At 33.9% G+C, this 19,070-nt stretch overlaps 2 protein-coding genes across 2 annotated transcripts; both read left to right on the forward strand.

Annotated features, from left to right (window-relative positions):
• Positions 1-1,791: 1,791 nt before the first annotated feature.
• On the forward strand, positions 1,792-9,869 carry LOC106762252 (protein EXECUTER 2, chloroplastic). The gene is made up of 11 exons (XM_014646042.2): positions 1,792-2,213; positions 2,817-2,933; positions 3,045-3,110; positions 4,023-4,129; positions 4,204-4,285; positions 4,784-5,473; positions 7,048-7,174; positions 7,269-7,438; positions 7,530-7,604; positions 8,769-8,861; positions 8,974-9,869. Exons 1-11 carry the CDS (start codon positions 1,932-1,934, stop codon positions 9,073-9,075), a joined length of 1,911 nt encoding a protein of 636 aa, XP_014501528.1. The 5' UTR covers positions 1,792-1,931; the 3' UTR covers positions 9,076-9,869.
• Positions 9,870-10,200: 331 nt separating this feature from the next.
• Positions 10,201-12,182, forward strand: LOC106760854 (CASP-like protein 4A3). Its single transcript, XM_014644287.2, has 3 exons — positions 10,201-10,967; positions 11,162-11,297; positions 11,703-12,182. The coding sequence occupies exons 1-3, from the start codon at positions 10,474-10,476 to the stop codon at positions 11,895-11,897; spliced, it is 825 nt and encodes a 274-aa protein (XP_014499773.1). The 5' UTR covers positions 10,201-10,473; the 3' UTR covers positions 11,898-12,182.
• Positions 12,183-19,070: the final 6,888 nt, after the last annotated feature.

Raw genomic sequence — 19,070 nt, forward strand, 5'->3', positions numbered from 1 at the left:
ACATACTTAATTGATTACATAAACAGTGTAATCGATTAAGCTCTTCACTTAAACAAATTTTGAAAACTCTTTCACTTCAAAACTCATCACACTACATTTCAAAAAGATGTTTGCAAAGACACGAGTTTTAATCGATTTTACACTTAATGTAATCGGTTAAAACTTGTTGTTTTGCCATAGTTTAAAACAACAGCTATTTGATTAACTTAATTGATTACAACATCACTATAATCGATTATTTCATACAGAGTTGTTTTGTGCTTGTGGTTTTATCACATTAAAACATTTAGTATGCATACAGTAGATATAAACAGAATCATGATCACAGTAGTATGCAAACCAAACAACATATCATCATATGTATTAATCACCAAGAAACATTTACATACCAACATATGTATCAATAACAAATACACATTTTTGTTGTATCATGAAAACATATATGTATTGTTACAATCTATGTGTTGTCATCATCAAAAACCAAACACATCAAGGATTAAGTTCAACACTTATATTGCTCCCTTAATCAACATTTATTTTGGTAAGAATTACTTATATAGCTAAATAGAATATAACATCTTACAATACTAAGTGACGTGGAATTAAATTGAGCTCCACAATACTAACAACAATACCCTTTTATGTTTGTTAGATTATTTTCTTCTTCAACAAGATCTTTTATACGAAGAGCTTGGAAGAATAAAGTCATTACATGTCCTTTGTAGTTGTTATAAAGGTCATTTTCTACTACATTTTTCCCATGACACATTGAATGTTCTATGACATAGCATTCAATGATGTGTGGGACTCTTTTGATAAAACCTTTAGAGCATGATAAAGCTTTACAACACCAACTTCTTACCTTTTCTAGAGAAACAATTTGTATGAAACACATTCTTAGAGCATGATTAAGTTCAACACTTATATTGTTCCCCTAATCAACACATTCTTAATGTAAATAAAGTGTTTCAAGATCTTCTTAAAATACTAAATACTTCCAAACATAAAAAAAAATTGACTAAATATACTAACTTTGGTTTCAAGCGTGGATCAAAATAATACTTAGTAATAATTCTAAATGGATCACAACACATGATATTTATGTACCTAAAAGATTCAAGTATCTAAAAGAATCTATCTCCAAATAATAATGTTAGAAGAGAAAGAAAATTCTTATATGATCTATTTGAAAGTGCTACAAATACGAGAATGATGCATAATTTTTATTTTATATAGAAAGAATAATGGCTTATGTATATTATAATTGAAGAGATAAATATTCTAATTTATACTATTATTTTTTAACAAGTATTGCTGAACTATTAGATGCAAAATGTATTAGTCAACATTTCCATATCTTCAAACATAAATCTCATGATATATAACAAATTTTGTTTTATATTCAATTATATAAAAATGATTAAGATTGATCATAGAATAGGTTGAACTTGAATCTAACCATCATTTTAAGCAAAAGAGCCATATAGTTATTTTTTTAAAGATAAAAATGATTTAATTCTTTATTTATTAAAAAGTAAAATTATTTAATTTAAAAGATAATTAGAAAAAGACATGCCTCTTCATACACGGACATATATTATAAATAAAACAACAGAAAAAAAATAATCTGACAAGTAGTTAGTTTGATAAATAATGATTTAAAAAAAGCTTCAGTTTGCTAAAATTTTCATTTTCAGATTTCACCCGTGATTTAATGGATTGATAGATGCAGAATGGTATAAAATTGGCCAATTTGCTTCTCATTGTTTTCTAACTCTGCACAAACAGGATGATAATAATTTAAAAAAAAGTTCTATAAAAACAAAACCAAAGACTTATCTCCACCCACTCGCTAATCGCCGCAGCAACTAGTATCGTACCGTATCCACTTTCTTCTAACTCCGCCCTTCTTCTTCCTCAAACAACCAAACATGGTGGTGGCGGGTTTGTCTCCGGCCATCTCCATCTCCACCGCCACCACAACCCCCTCTTGCTTCCATTCTCGCGCCACAAAACCACCTTCTTTTTTCGGCCTTCTCCACTCTCCCCACCCCAATCTCTCCATCTCCGCCAGGAGGAACCGCTACAACACCACCCACTGTTGCCGCTGCTCCCTCAATTCCGGCGATACCTACGTCAATTGGGATTGGAATCGATGGTGCCGCTATTTCTCGGAAATCGAACAGGCCGAGAACTTTGCCTCTGTCCTTAAGGTACATCGAAGAGTAATATGTTTATTCTTTTACCGAATTTTCGTCTTCAGTCTCAATATGAAACTTCTTGCATAAGTTGAAATTTCCGTATGCATAATCAGTTACTGGTTTGATTAATCGTTTGGATTCGAATTTATATGCAGTTAGAAACTACTCGTTTTAATTTGTACATAGAAACCATATAATCGTTAAACAGTGTAGAAGTAGAGACTAAAACATGAAGGTTATGTTGGCGTTGAGTTTACTTATCAACTTTCTCATTTAATTGAAGAGTCTGTTTGGGAGGATTTTTTTCATAGTACTTTTAGAAGAAAAAAAAATTATAAAGGAAAAATGAAATGAACTTTTCCGTGAACTAAAATTACTATGTGCATAAGCTGATTTGTAATTGTTCTCTCATATTTACTTCTCCAAAATTGTAAGTTTACCATATACATATGCTAGCTTTATTTTAGGAAGAAACTCATTTCACCTTTTTCTTCTATTAAAAGTGTTCACGAATAAATTTACGAAAACTAACACTTAGTCTAAATCTGATTTTAATGAATAGGTGATGGTTACGGTACTTGTCTTTTTTTTTTTTTTTTGTGTGTGTTTGTGTAGTTTCAACTTGATGATGCTATAGAGAAGGAAGACTTTGAAGAGGCCATTAAGTTGAAGAGGGCTCTTTTGGAAGCAACGTCCAAGGACACTGTTGCTGAAATTATGGATCAGTTGAAGGTAAGAGCAGCATAATTTGTCTGAATTAGTTGACTTTTTTTTTTTTTTTAATTTTTGTACATATGGTGTGGTCGGTACTCGATGTTAACTGGTGGTTGTGTTACGGTGCAGAGTGCTATAGATGATGAACGATATCATGATGCTTCAAGATTGTGTAAATGCACTGGAAGTGGACTGGTATCTTTCTTGTTTGCTCAGCTTTGTGCTAGCCATTGTTTGAAAGTGTAACCTTTGACAATGTTTTATTATTTTATTTGGAGCTTGATTTTATTTAGTTTGTGTTTCACTCAGCCTTTCCCTACTTAAAAAGGGAGAAGTTGAGCCAAGTATGTTCTTAGAAAAGCTCTTGTAAAGAAAAGTAGTTTTTTTGAAGAACAAAGGCCTGGAAAATAGAGCTATTGGATGAGGAACTTACCTTTTGTGTAGATGAGAAGTGAAAATTAGTTAGCTCAAACACTATCTTAGTATTTCCTAGAAGACGTAGCTTCACCCTCTTAACAAAACTTCAACATTATGAATCAGTTCAACATTGTCCACAAACTAGCTTTCATCCGTTGTAGAAGACAAATAAAATATCCACTGCTTAGAGCAACGATTTACAATATTTTTTTCTCACATTGAGTTAATTAGATAATCACATGCCATGTTCGATAATAACTCCTGATCTGGAATGGGTGACTCTAATAATGTAGAAGAATGTTTTGGAAAAGAAAGTGGGAGTTATGAGGGTTTAATGTATGTCGTCCTGAAGACGTAAACAAAAATAAGTGGTATGTTTGGAAGATGTTTGGTAACTGTCATCAATCATTCAATACACTTTAACAACGACAAGGGTTTATAAGGGTTAAATATTGTACTAGGAAAGAAACTCAACATTATGAAAATTAAAAACAGATGGTGTGCCAGATTAGAAACAAGTTAGTTTTAATAAACTTATGTAGTGCAGTTGTCTGAGAAGATAAAGACAACCCATCTAGAAAACAAAATAGTAGTTGTGATTTGTGAGTATTGTTGCTGATTGATGATCTCAGCAAGCTTTTGTGAATCACAACTCCCTTATTTGATGACCATTGTTACCTTTATGTGCAGGTGGGCTGGTGGGTAGGTTACTCAAAAATCACTGATGATCCCTTTGGTAGAATTATACATATAAGTCCTGGCATGGGTAGGTTCATTGGCAAGAGTTACAGTCCAAGGTATGAATGTTATACATTATATTTTACCCTGAAGTTTTTTATTGGGGAGCCCTGCTTATTTCTACTTAATACAGACAGTTGATGACAGCATCTAGTGGAACTCCAATTTTTGAAATTTATGTGGTAAAAAATGCTGATGATACGTATCATATGCAGGTAATATTCAAATTTTCCATCTAAATGATCCTTGTTTATTTGTCTTACCAATCTGCTTGAGGGAAACAAAGTCTTAGTTCACATGTTGATTCATGGATAGTTTTTATTGTTTCATTATTTATGACCCACATATTTATCAGTAAAAGGCTTAATTTTGGGGGTACTAATGCAAATATTTAATAAGCAAACTGAATGTAAAATGAATTATAGAATAGGAACATCATTTTTAATGGATAGTTTTTATTGTTTCATTATTAATGACCTCCATATTTATCACTAGAAGACTTATTTTGGGGGTACTAATGCAAATATTTAATAAGCAAACTGAATGTAAAATGAATTATAGAATAGGAATATCATTTTTGTGGTTTTGCTTAAGTGTATGATTCAGTTTGTTTGTCTTTACTGAGTCTTTGTCCACATTATCTACCTAATTCTGAGTACTTTGGTTAAGTAGTATGCTAATGCTTATGATGGAATTTTGGCAAAACGTAACAGGTAGTGTATTTGCGACAAGCCAAAGGAAAGTCAAAGAGAAACCCTCTATCTATATCTGCTAAAGGCCCATCCAAACCTGAGGTGGATAATGTATCTTCATCAGTTGAGGTGCAGGAAGATGAAGAGAAGGTTGAAAGAAATGATGAGAAAAACAATAACATCGAGGCAGTAACTGAAGAGGGAATTAAAAGTGTCATAAATTTTCTTAAAGAAAAAATTCCAGGATTAAAAGTCAAAGTTATGAATGTTAATGTTGAAGAGGAAGCAGCAGAGAACAATGATTCTATTCAGCAATTGATGGAGGATGATAGTAATAAAACTGGCACTGGTGAGAATCATGAAGATGAAGTTGATAATCTCGATGAACCTGATGGGGTCACTCTAGATAGAGATGGAGATGCCACGGTAGAAGAAAAGGATTTGGAAATGAAGCTTTTTATTGGTGGGGTTGTACACAACAATGAGGATACTCCTCTCAAGGATGATTTTGTACGTCTTCCAGCAGTAATAAAAAATATGGAAAAAGATTCTTTTGTCTTCAATTTTGCTAGCAAAAATCCAGACTATGGTATCAAAGAAGATAAAACTCCCAATATCAAAGTGGCCGCGTTAGCAGCTCAAGGAGTCTCGGAGCTTATGCCTCCTGATGTTGCTAATGCATTTTGGAGTTCCGACAAAGTGTCTTCCAAGGTGAGACTGGGATATTTAAGCATTTTAAACAAAAATCATGCATTTCTTTGGAGTTCTGTTAACTCATTCAGTAGAAATTAAGGAACACCTGTTATGATTATCACTGTAATGCTAAGGTTTTCATTGGTGATAAAATCAGGACAATTTCTATATGGAAAATGGGAGACTGTATGATATTGATGAAATGACTAAGAAGTACAAAATAAGAAATAGCCAATGCTCCTAGCAATAGAGGAAGCTCCAATCCCCAAGCCTAAGCTTGAAGAAGGAAAACTTATACATAATTTCCCCTCTGACATTGCCCAATCCTTTACGTTGGACCTGTCATCCTTCTCCTGTTTTTAACTTGTCACACTTCTTATCAAACTAATTCACCCTTTCCAGCCTTTTTGTCTATTATAATACTGTTAGAAATACAAGAAATATATAAAGATTCATGGTTATGTTCACCGTCACCTATTTTTTTGTTGTGTAGTCCATACACAACTTTCAACATCTTTTCCACTATTCATTCTTTCAACATGGTATTGGGTGATACCTTTCTTTATAGCCTCATTTGTCACTTTTCCGTTGCTAAGTTCCTTAAAAGGAAAGTGAAACTCCAATTAGTCAACTCTTCCACTTTGTCTCTTATTTCTAGCATGACTGTCAGTATTCTATTGTGTCCTAATTTGATTTGCTACTTTGGTTTGTGGTTATTGTTCCCCTTCACCTGTCTTTTTTGTTGTGTAGTCCATAAGCAACTTTCAACATCTCTTCTGTCCATTTTTCTTTCTTTCAACATGGCATCAGAGGAATACCCTTTTCATCACCTATTTTGTTAATATTCTGCTGCTAAGTTCCTTAAAAAGAAAGTGAAACTCTAACTAGTCACCTCTTCCGTTTTGTCTCTTATTTCCAGCATGACTGTCAATATTTCATAATGTCCTAATTTGTTTGCTATTCTAAATTGTGGTTGTTGTTCACCATCACCAACCCTTTTGTTTAGTAGTTTGTACATAGCTTTCAGCATCTTCATCTATTTTTCTTTCTTTCAACATGGGATCAAAGTGATGCTATCTTCCATGACTCATTTTGTGACTATTTCGCTTCCATGTTCCTTTAAACAAGATAAGTGCAACTTCAGTCAGTCACGTCAACCTCTTTTGCTTCGTTTCATATTTCCAGCATGACAGCCAATCTTCAATTGAGTCCGCATTTGGCTTGCTACTCTGATTTGTTGTGGACATTCATCTTACTGAATTTTCCATTGCACTTCTTCTAGCTTTGACAAACTATCTGACAAAATTACTACTCACCTAATAACAGTAATTGATTTCTGTTATCTAAAATTGCATCAACTACTTATTAATTGGATAAGCACATGGTCACAATCTACATCAATATCATTTGTTGATTATTGATCTAGCCAACCTAGTATAACTGAGAATGATAACGGTATAACAGTGAGATAATGGTGATGTCAGTTCCCATGAAAATTGATCTTAAACTAGTGTGACCCATTGAAATATTTTTAACTATCACTTGATATACCATGGTTTACTTGTCAAAGAACTGACTGATGCTTTATCTAGATCTCCAAAAGCATGCGTGATATTGTCAGAGTTGCTATGAGTCAAGCACATAAAAGAACTAGATTATCTGGGGATACATATTTTAACCGGATTACCTGTTCAAGAGGGGATTCTGATCCTTTTGATGGTGAGGTTACTTATCCTTTTGTGGGAATGATATTTTTTTGTATGGAATTTAGGTAAAGCAGAAGTAAGAATTGTTTGTGCTTGTCAAAATGCAGGACTTTATGTTGGCGCATTTGGCCCTTATGGCATGGAAGTAGTTCATTTGAGGCGAAAATTTGGACATTGGAATGAAGGGGACAGTGAAAATAACACTTCAGATGTCGGATTCTTTGAGTATGTAGAGGCTGTGAAGTTAACTGGGGATCTTAATGTTCCTGCTGGCCAGGTTTATACATTTTTAATTCTTGATCATATTGTGAACTTCTATCAAGTTTATGTGAGCATGACAAGGAAGGACTTTTTTTTTTTTGGTGTAGGTGACATTCCGTGCAAAAATTGGCAGAGGCAATCGCAACACCAATCGTGGGATGTATCCTGATGATTTAGGAGTGGTAATGCACTATTTTAATGGATGTCTTGGGTGATGGGCGCTCATTCGTGTTGAATGATACTTAATTTCGAAATTAACTTTAGCCCATCATGCTAGACCTTTTCCCCAACAATCTTTTACATTGTAACCTCAAACCATTTGTGATAGAAACCTGGAATCTTATTAGAAAGATTATGGATATCTCCCCTCAATCCAGTGTTTAATTCCTAGAACTTCGAGGGTCTACACCTCCCAATATGAAAAGACTTAAATTCTATCACTATTAGCAAGATGGCATCCCTCTCAATCCTTCTTCATATTATATACAGCTACTGGTGTACTAACTTAAACCTGCCTTCAGTGGAACTAATCAGTTGCAGGCCCTCAACATACCCCTTTGTATTTCTCAGACTAACATTACTTACTAATGGGGAATATGTAGCAATTCTCCCTTTAAGCATTATTCACCTTGTCCTCAATAGCAACGGGTTGCTGCAAACAAGTTTCCATTTTGTTCTAACTAGTTGAAGCATGATTATCAAGCCAGCCCCATCCTGCTGCTGAAAATATCCTTCACTCCAACTAGGACAAACAAACACGTCAATTCCCACCCACAATCTCCTATGCTCTGTTTTCTGCAGTACTTTTATTGTATTGGATAGAAATAGGCAGAGTACTCAAACAAATGCGACATTCACCTTCACTTTTTATTTTATCGAATGTCCTTTGAATCTTGTTTGTTTCCTTGACTTGCATTGTTATCTGGTAATATATTTTGTTGGATCTATGATTTTGTATTGTTAATTATGAATATGTCATGAATTTTGACTATTTCTTTTAAAATTTGAGCATTTATTTGTATATTGTATAAATTAGTTAATCTATATATAAAATTTCTGAATAATGGCCTTCGCTAGGAGAGGCAAAGGCCACTCATATCTATCTCTACACCATGAAATGGTGACATCTAGTGTACTTCCAAAAGAATTAAAAATTTTGCTTCAATTTCCTTGAGTCTGCTTTCTAATGCTTTTTATATGTACTTACTGTTTTTGAGGTCCTTATAGTTTTTATTGGTTTCATCCTTTGCTTGGGTTTTATTTTTCAGTTTTGCTCATTTGATCAGTTTGTGATATGTTCTTGAAACATACAAATAATCTTAAATACTGCATTTATTACCAAACAGGTTGCTAGTTATAAAGGGCAGGGGAGAATAGCTGACTATGGTTTTCGAAATCCAAAATGGGTGGAAGGGGAACTGCTCCAACTTAATGGCAAGGTAAGTTTAGTCAGAGGAGTTACATTTTTCTCATAATCAATAGTATTTGTTAATAGAAAAATTTGGTAGAATTTATGTTGACATTTTCCTGATCTGCTGTTGTTATATTTAGGGCATGGGACCTTACATGAAAGGTGCAGACCTCGGCTTCCTTTATGTAGTACCTGAACAAAGTTTTCTAGTGTTATTCCACCGGTTGAAACTACCCGAGTAAGCCATCGTTGATGCTACGCTACTCCTGTATAATATATATCATCTGATGCGCGGTGGAACATGAAAGATTCTGACTCCAGCACGAGATTATATGTTACACTTTTTTCCAGTGGTAGTTTTACCCTACAGGCAGGCACTTGTTTTGTTTTTCCTAGTCCTTCTGAGTTCATTTTTTGTTATTCCTTTTACCAATCTCTTTACTATCTGTCATCTTGTGTATATAAATTTTGCCGACTAATATAGTAGTATACTAGGATCTCTGGAAGTACCGTAAGGGATCTTTTATGTTCATAATGTGGAATATGTCTGTGTGTGCCTCCTTTCTGGTTTGGATTTCTCGTTTGTGGAAGTCCAACATAGTCTGCTTGTATAAAAAGGAGCAAATAATACTTGAACTTCTTCCCTGTGGCAATTTATCCACAGATTTTGTTACACCATTTCCTCTTTGAAAGAAAGGAAATAATTACTAGAAACTTTATGCCACCCTTATCAAGAAGAATTATGGTGAAGGTATTGGCAGCATAACAGATACCTCAAGCTAGATTCCTGAATAAACCTATAATGCTTTTGGAGACGTGTGAAGAGATAAAAAGGTATCTCATGAGAAAGCAAGTGCTCCATTATGTAGCAGGTTGCTTTCAGTGATGTATTTTATAGTTATTTTTTTGGACACTAGAATAAGTTGCATTAAAATGCGCAATGGGAACCTTTACAGTGGAAGCTGAGTTAAAGTAAGAGATATTGTCTTGTTTTGTTCACTCGAACGAAATCAAGTTACTTTCCTCCATTTGAAAAGATTTGTTTATATTGCATCCATTTTCTTCGTTCTTTCACAATAACCACTGAGCACCAAGAAAAAGTTATCTATCTCCATTGCTACGGATAACTAACCCAATCTTTTCATCTGTCACATTGATACTTTTGTCAATTCATCATTAATTAATCAGCGTATTTATGATAATAAATGTAAAAAATCAAGATAATGAGTTTTAAAATATTATTTGTTATTTTTACTTGGTAATGTAAGATTCAACTCATGAAATATAATTTAAAATAAAAATAAAGGTTGTTATATTATAATTAGAAAATAGAAATTAAAAAGGGGTTTGTTTAAAAGGCAACAATTATAGGTTTTCCTTTTAGACTAACACAGTCAGTAGAGCACTAGAGAGAGTGAAGTAACCGAGGTGGCACGTCTTGCGCTAAGGAACAATGAGGAAAAACTAAAACATACTTCTTTTTCTTTTCCCACCACCCAAACTAAACTTTTTCCTTTTTCATTGCAATTCACTTTTTTTTTTTTTTCTCACTCGTCGTCTTTCTTTTATAATCTTCGCTTCACCACACCAATGCAAACGGAAAAGGCAGAATCGCAACTCACGAGGATCGCACCGTCGTCATGAAAAAATCGCTCTCCAAAGGCTCCGAGTCGTCCACTCAGTTGGACTCGCCACTCCAATTCCACTCGCCGATGCGGTGGGACGGGACCGATCCGCCGGAGTCTCCGGAATACCGGTCGCCGGGAAACTTGACGGAAAGGCATGTGGACCACTCTATGGCAATCGTCACCGTCGGCAACCTCAAGCAGCTCGCTCCAGACAAGCGCGCGGAGCACCGGAAGCCGCCGGAAAATCCGCCGCCTCCTTTGAGGGTGTTCAACGGCACGGTGACGGAGGAGACGCATCGTCCGGCGGCGAAAGCGGCTCCTGCGATGGTCGGAGGCGAGAGGAGATCGAGGTCGTCGGGGTGGACTACGGAGGAGACGGTGTGCAAGGCGGCTCTAGGGTTCCGGCTGAGCGAGATGGTGGTGTGTCTGATTTCGTTTTCTGTTATGGCGGCGGATAAGACGCAAGGATGGAGCGGTGACTCCTTTGATCGCTATAGAGAATATAGGTATTGAAATCATCATTACTATTTGTATGATTATCAATTTTAAGTATTATTAATTTTTAAAATTTGTTTTGTTAAAATTAGGTTAGGTATATACTTTGTGGTTAAATTGATAAATGAATGTTTGCATGAATGGTTGGTGACGGTAGAAACGTGGAAGTTATTGGTATGTGTTGATGATAATTCATTTCTGGCAGGTACTGTTTATCTGTGAATATAATTGGATTTGCATACTCAGCGTTGCAAGCATGTGATCTGTCATGTCAACTTGCCACGGGGAAACACTTTATCAGTCACCACCTTCGCAACCACTTTGATTTCTTCATGGATCAGGCATGTCCTACCACTCTGTTTCTGTTCCTCTGTTTTACTTTACTTCTTCTGTCAGAGAAGTGAGCATTTTCAGTCTTCCCAATATTAGTCAAATTACTACACACTACTGCTTGAATCAAAGAAGTTTATGTTGTGGTAGTATAACTAGTAATTTTGAGTTCATGTTGGAATATTCAGTGATCTGGAGTTTAAGTTTGAATTAAATACTTATAATTTTTTTTTATCGTTAATAGAGATTCTTCTGATTCATATATGATACTCTCTTGTAAAGATTACATATTGTTCTAAAAAGAAGATTGTTTCAACGTTGTGTTTGTTAATGTGGAGATTTTGCACAAGAGCAAATATCCAAAACCATTTTTGTGGGTGAAAGCCGTGACATTTTTGTTATGAAATGATGCGTAGGTTCTGGCTTATCTTCTGATATCAGCATCATCATCTGCAGCCACACGGGTTGATGATTGGATATCGAATTGGGGGAAAGATGAGTTCACAGAAATGGCCACTGCTTCAATTGGAATGTCCTTCCTCGCTTTTCTTGCCTTTGCTATGAGTTCACTCATCTCTGGTTACACCCTATGCAACCGCAGCTCCATGTGAACCTCACACCTACTTCTATTTAGAGTAATACTTGTTTGAAACTGATTTGATACCCCAAAAACGTGGAAGCAGGAACATTGAAAACAACATGAACTGTGCTTCCAAACATGTTGTAAAGAAATTGTTGATGCCCGAGAGTTTCTACTGTACTGACGGATTTATGTATATACACAGTTTCAGTATATTGTTCGTGTTCCAAGTGGGAGGCTGGACAACAGATTTTCTTTGTTTGATTTCCTTTTTAAATCTCATGTTCTTCCATATAACATATGTTACTAGTTATTATATATCACGGATGCTAACATGAACACGAAACAGATACATGTAAGATGGATAAAGAGACATAAATGTATATATATTAGATCTCTCTGAGTTATCAAATTTAACAATCAATATTTATACAATGATTTAAACATATTATCAGTTAATAAAAAATAATTTAATTTATTTATCTAATATCTAAAAATTAAAAAATAGTGATTAAATATAATTTATTCTTTATTAAATCATAATAAAAACTTACACAATAAATTTATAATTAGAAAATTATTATATTTATTTTTTATTAACATTATATTAGAACTATATAAAATATGTGTAAGGTAAAAAAATTTGTTTTTTTGAATTGGACATTTCAATTATATATGTAAGTGTCCAATACATGTGGGATACGATACATTATTTGTAAGGTGTGTCCGTAGTCACTAGTTATGTTAACCATAGAAAAAGAAGAAATATGAATGGTAGAAATCTTTATAGAAACATGGTTTAAAATAGTGACAACAATGCATTCTACTTTCTCCTGTTTTTATTTCTCTGGAGATTGTTTCCAGAAACAAGAAAAACGCCAACGCCGAATGATAATTGATAGATTTAGTTCATGAAAAATACGGGGAAGGTTAAGTTATTACTTAAAAGGTCCAAAAGTTTAGTTCATAAGTCAAATTGGTCTCTACATTTAAAAAGCATGATTTTGTTCTAAAAACTACCAATAACACGAACAAAGCTTGACTCTCGAGACGTGTAAATTTAGATTTATCTACAGTTTATTACATAATTATTCCATATATAACAATAACTTTCATGTCTTTTTTTAAGAATCTTGTGTTGGACATGAACGAGTGTGGTTTATATTTTGTAATATTGTTATAAGATATGTTTTTTTATTATAATCTGTCACGTATATAAGATATAGAAAAGCTGAAAGAAGAAAATCCTAGGTCTTATTTAAGATTTAATACATTAGGTCTTATTTAATATTTAATACATTAGAGCTAGTATAGCATGTTATATGAATTAGTATCAGATTGATAAACTTAATACACACAATGTAGTTTATATAGATAGTTATATGAACCAAGACATTTAATATGTGTTAGCAGTTTATCAATCACAATACACTTCAGTAATCTTTGTTGTTATTGTTGTATTGCACTTAATAGGTCATAAGCGTGTTTGGTATGACTACTCTAGAGATCATGTTAATATCTCATACAAGCAGTCTTATTCAACTCTCTTATAGATTATTTCATCAAGTGCATGTTGCACATCATATACCACCTATAAGAGATATAAAAATCAATACAAATTTTGTTTAATCTAAAATTCTTACACCACATAAAATTTTAGTTATAAAGTTTAACCTCTCATTAATGCAGTCTCTAACACCTTCACACGCACACACCATATGAATGGAAAAAAACTTGTTTTTACCAATATGAACCTTATTATCTTTCATTAAACATATTAGCTTATTTAGAGATTATTTCAATTTCTCACGAAACAAGATTTCTTTATTAGGAATTTGGGTCATATATATATATATATATATATATATATATATATATATATATATATATATATATATATAAAACAATTATTAAATATGGTAGGGTTATTATATTTTATTATCCAACTTTATAAAGTGATCTAATTAAGATATATATATATGGCTAAGAGTATATTTGTCATGAAAGATATATTGTGTAGAGACCGACAATAATTTTAATTTGTTGAAGAGGCCAAATTATAATTATTGAAACTAAATGATATTAACCATCAGAGGTTATTTAAAGGGTCATGGTCCCCATTTATGAGCACATCGTATCATTCTTGTTTCTTTCTCTTTATCCCCATCAGAAGAGAAAATCCAAAGGAAACCTAAGGTGCTCTACAGAGGGAAGATCAAAGAGCAACTCAGGTTACTTATTCCTTATTTCCCAATGTTTAATCCTTCAGGTATGCTTCCACTTTAATGTTCTAAGGGTATTGGGAACTACTTTGATTAAAGGGTTTATTATTCATTTTTGTTAATCTGTCAATCATAAAATTTCTAACAATTGATATCAAACCATGCTAGTAATTCATTGGCAGAAACTTTAATTTGATCTTTCCAATTTGACGAGAAATTATGATTATAATTTTTTGGGGGATTTTATTTAATGGTTTATAATCTGTGTTAAATTCTTGGTCCTTGAATGTTTTGGATTATGATCGAGAATTCTATGTCAGAAAACCAAATTAAATAGTATTAATTAAAAATACATTTAAGGATCTTAATTATGTTTTTGGAATCCTAAATTGAAAATTAAGAACCAGGTTCTTAAATCCTAAATTTGCAAATTGGGAACCCCAATTAAAATTAGAATCAAGAAGGGAAAAATCCCAAATTGAAACCCTAATTTGGGAAACCTCGAGATTGAAACCCTATTGTTTGCTCTCTTTCTTCTCTGTGCCATGGGCTAGTTTTAGGATGGGCTCATTAGACCGTGCGGTTGCTCCTAGTTTGGGTGAGGACCCATTACTTGTGAAGAAAATAACAAATTAAAATAATTTAAGATAAAATAAAATTTTAAAATAAAGTAATTCAAAATTTAAATATTTTGAAATAAAGTAAAAGTAAAATTAATAATTAATTAGGAATAAATAAAATTCAATTTTGGTCTTGTTTATAATTTTTTAAATGAGCTACTGATAATTAAGAAATCACCAAAGTAAGTCTTTTTTATCTGGAGTAGTTCATAGAGAAATTATGAATATTCATGTTTATACATATCCATGCGAGTATTAGTCGGCCCAAAGGAAGATTAATATTTGGCTGAATTGTATACGCACCTGTGATAGTAACGTGTGATAATTATAAGGTTTTTACATGTCAATAATAAAATCTATCCAAAGATAGGCTTGCTATTGGACATGTTCTTATTATCCGTGTTGATCATTGCACCAAGGTACCTCTAGTAATTAATATTACTGTCCAAAGACTTGATATGGATGAGGCATTGGGTGTCTTGAGATGGGATAGACCATTATTTGAATTATATTTATATAATTATTAATACGGCGTGAGCTTAATTCCTTTGTTTTTCTTATTCTAAATACAACTACAATTGCTTCAATATCTGTTAATTTCTTTAAAGACTAGAACAAGAACATGAAGATAATCCTTGGTCGTATAAGCTTTAGGTGTAGTCTTGCTTTGGTCTATTCTGAGGTCAATTTAGCTTCAGTATCGATGAACACTTGGTAGTTACATTCTGGTGCAACTGTTAACATCAGTTTTTCAATGAAGGGATGTATAAGCTACCAAAAACCAATTGATTATGAAAGATGGATCTACGTGGGAGATGGCAAATCGATAGAGGTGGAAGCTATAAGGCATTTTAGATTATTATTGTGTACTGGTTTCAACTTGGATTTGAAAGACATTTTTGTTGTGCCGTCATTTAGACGAAATCTGGTCTCAGTTTCTTATTTGGACAAATTGGGATATTTGTGTTCATTTGGAAACCGTGAAATCAAATTATCTTTAAATTCAAATATTGTTGGGATTGGTTTACTTTTAGACAATGATAACCTCTATATGCTTGATACGGCGACTTCCTACAGTGAATCATTCAATATAGAATCATCTGGTACTAAGCGAAAAAGTTGACAATAATGATTCAGGAGCATTGTGGCACAAACGTCTAAGTCACATCTATAAAAATAGAGTTGAACGGCTTGTGTCAAGTGGGATTTTGAATTCCATTGAATTCACAAATTTTGATGTTTGTATTGAATGCATTAAAGGAAAACAGACCAAGACATCGAGATTGGGTGCATATAGAGCTACAGACGTCTTAAAATTGATACATACGGACATTTGTGATCAATTCCCTACACCTTCATGGAATGGTCAACAATATTTTATATCATTCATAGACGATTACTCTAGATATGCATACCTATATCTTATCCATGAAAAGTCTCAATCATTGGACGTGTTCAAATCTTTCGAGGCTGAAGTTGAGAACCAACTTAATAAATGCATTAAGAATGTCATATCTGATTGTGGTAGTGAATACTATGGCAGATATGACAGATCAAGTGAACAAAGTATAGGACCTTTTGCCAAGTACCTAGAGGAATGTGGAATCGTCCCACAGTACACCATGTCGGGTTCACCTAGCATGAATGAGGTGGCTGAAAGACGAAATCGGACTCTTCAGGATATGGTAAGGAGTATGATATGTCATTCCACCTTGCTAGAGTCACTCTGGGGAGAGGCATTGAAGACTACAACTTATATTTTAAACAGAGTGCCAACCAAGGCAGCTGCTGCAACACCTCATGAGCTTTGGGTTGGGCAAAAGCCTAATCTAAAACACTTACGTGTAAGGGGATGTCCAGCTGAAGCAAGGTCGTACAAGCCAAATGAAAAGAAATTGGACTCTCGAACAGTGAACAACTACTTTATTGGTTACTCTGAAAGATCAAGAGACTATAAATTCTATGATCTCAAATCTAAGAATATTTTTGAGACGGGAACTGCCACATTCTTTAAGGATATTGAGTTTGGAAGGAAGAATCGGTGTCAATTCCAGATCTGATTCACATAGTTGATTTTGATGAAGCAAGTATGGCACCGCTAAGTTCTCAACCTCTACAAGAACAAACTCAAGACCCGCAAGAACAGGTGCTTCATGAGTCAGTATCATTGCGGAGATCCATGAGAGAAAGGATAAGTGTCATCCCAGATGATTATGTTGTATTTCTCCAAGAAAATGAGGAAAATAATAGTATGATGGAAGATGACCCTGTCACCGTTTATCAATCTATGCAAGATCCTAATTCAAAAAAATGGATTGAAGCTATGAATGAGGAGTATAAGTCAATGTAAGACAATAAAGTTTGGGAACTTGTCTCATTGCCAAAAGGTGTGAAATCCGTTGGTTGTAAGTGGATATTTAAAACCAAAAGGGACTCTAAAGGTAATGTGGAGAGGTATAAGGCTTGTCTTGTGGCAAAGGGCTATACTCAAAAGGAAAGGTTTATTTTAAAGAAACTTTCTCTCCAGTTTCATCGAAAGACTCTTTTAGAACAATCATAGCTCTTGTTGCACATTATGATTTGGAGCTTCATCAAATGGATGTCAAGACGGCGTTTCTCAATGGCAACATTGATGAGACAATTTATATGGTGCAACCAAAAAACTATGTTAGAAGATCCATAGAATATGGTATGCAAACTAACAAAATCCATTTATGGGATAAAACAGGCATCTCGTCAATTGTACAACAAATTTCATCAAGTTATTATCTCATTTGGTTTCGAAATAAATGTGGTTGATTATTGTGTGTATCACAAGTTCAATGGGAGCAAGTATATCTTCCTTTTCTTGTATGTTGATGACACACTACTTGCTACCAACAATATAGAAATGTTGCACAAAACAAAAAGATTTCTATCTAGAAATTTTGAAATGAAAGATCTTGGTGATGATTCCTTTGTATTAGGAATTCAGATACACCGAGATCGATCTCGCGGTATTCTAAGATTATCTTAGAGGAATTACGTCAATAAGGTGCTTAAAAGGTTTGGAATGCATGATTGTAAAGCAGGAGATACTCCAATAGCTAAGGGAGACAAGTTCAGTCTTAATCAATATCCAAAAGGAAATCTAGAAATTCAGGAAATGCAAAAGATTCCTTATGCTTCAGCGGTAAGGAGTCTTTGGCATACATAAATATTTAGGCTATTCATGGGTGGATCTTTGGAAAGCAGCCAATAAAGTTATGAGATTTTTTCAAGAGAACAAAGATTTATAAGCTCACGTATAAAAGGTTAGACCAGTAAGAGATCATCAAGTATTCTTGTTAGGAAAACAGGTAGGCTTCTTTACACCAAAAGGAGGGGGGGTGAATTGGTGTTGTTTCAAAAACAAAATCTTTTCGCAATCTTGAAACAAAAGTATAAAGTTTTTTTTATCTTTTCTTGAAATGCAAGTAATGAAAATTTCAATGCAGCGGAAAAATGCAGTTGACTGCTAACAGATATAGTCGACTGAATTTAAAGAGTGCAAGGATAAAGAAAATCAAACACTGATTTATATACTGGTTCGGCCAACAATGCCTACATCCAGTGTCCTTCCAACCCAGGAAACAAATGCACCATAATGGTTGCGGTTTTTACAACAAGAAATTTATAGAAGCCTCACGCAAAAATATAAATCTCCTCTCTAACCTAAAACCAAAATATAGTTGCACAACAAAACCAGACTTGCAGCAAGAATCTCCTCTTCTGCAATTTGAACCCACGTCGAACAATCCTCAATATGTAACCAACACTCTTCACAGGATGCCAAGCCTATCACAGCAGACTTCATAGGTTGCCAAGCCTTCAATCAACACAACAGTCTTCACAGGATGTCAAGCCTTCAAAGATCAATCAAGAAACACCTTCCTCGTGCAGATATGATCAAGCAGTCGGCGCAATTGCCTTCTCCCTTTGAATCTCTCTCAAGAAAGATCATCACCGTCTTCTTGGATAATTCTTGGAGCTATTAAAACAGAGAATTCAATCTGAAACAAGAAATGAAAATATCAATCCTCAAAAGTCTTTGAACAAATCGCGTTCAGTCTATTTATAGTTTTCTTTCAGTTAGATTGTTTCTCAGTCGAATAGCCTACTAATCCAGTCCATTGTATTAAGATAGTTATAACAGACAATCAACACATAGGCTCTTAGTCAACAAAAAACAACACACATTTATTACAGTTGACCAAGTCATTAATGCTTAACTAACTTTTAAAAATATAGTCGTTGGAGCGCGTAAGCATAACAGAATTCCAAAACAGATCAAAGATACAGTCGAATGTACACATAACAAAGTCGATTAACACATGAAAAAAC

Source organism: Vigna radiata, chromosome 5 (assembly GCF_000741045.1).
Source record: "Vigna radiata var. radiata cultivar VC1973A chromosome 5, Vradiata_ver6, whole genome shotgun sequence".
In the NCBI taxonomy this organism is placed as follows: domain Eukaryota; kingdom Viridiplantae; phylum Streptophyta; class Magnoliopsida; order Fabales; family Fabaceae; genus Vigna; species Vigna radiata.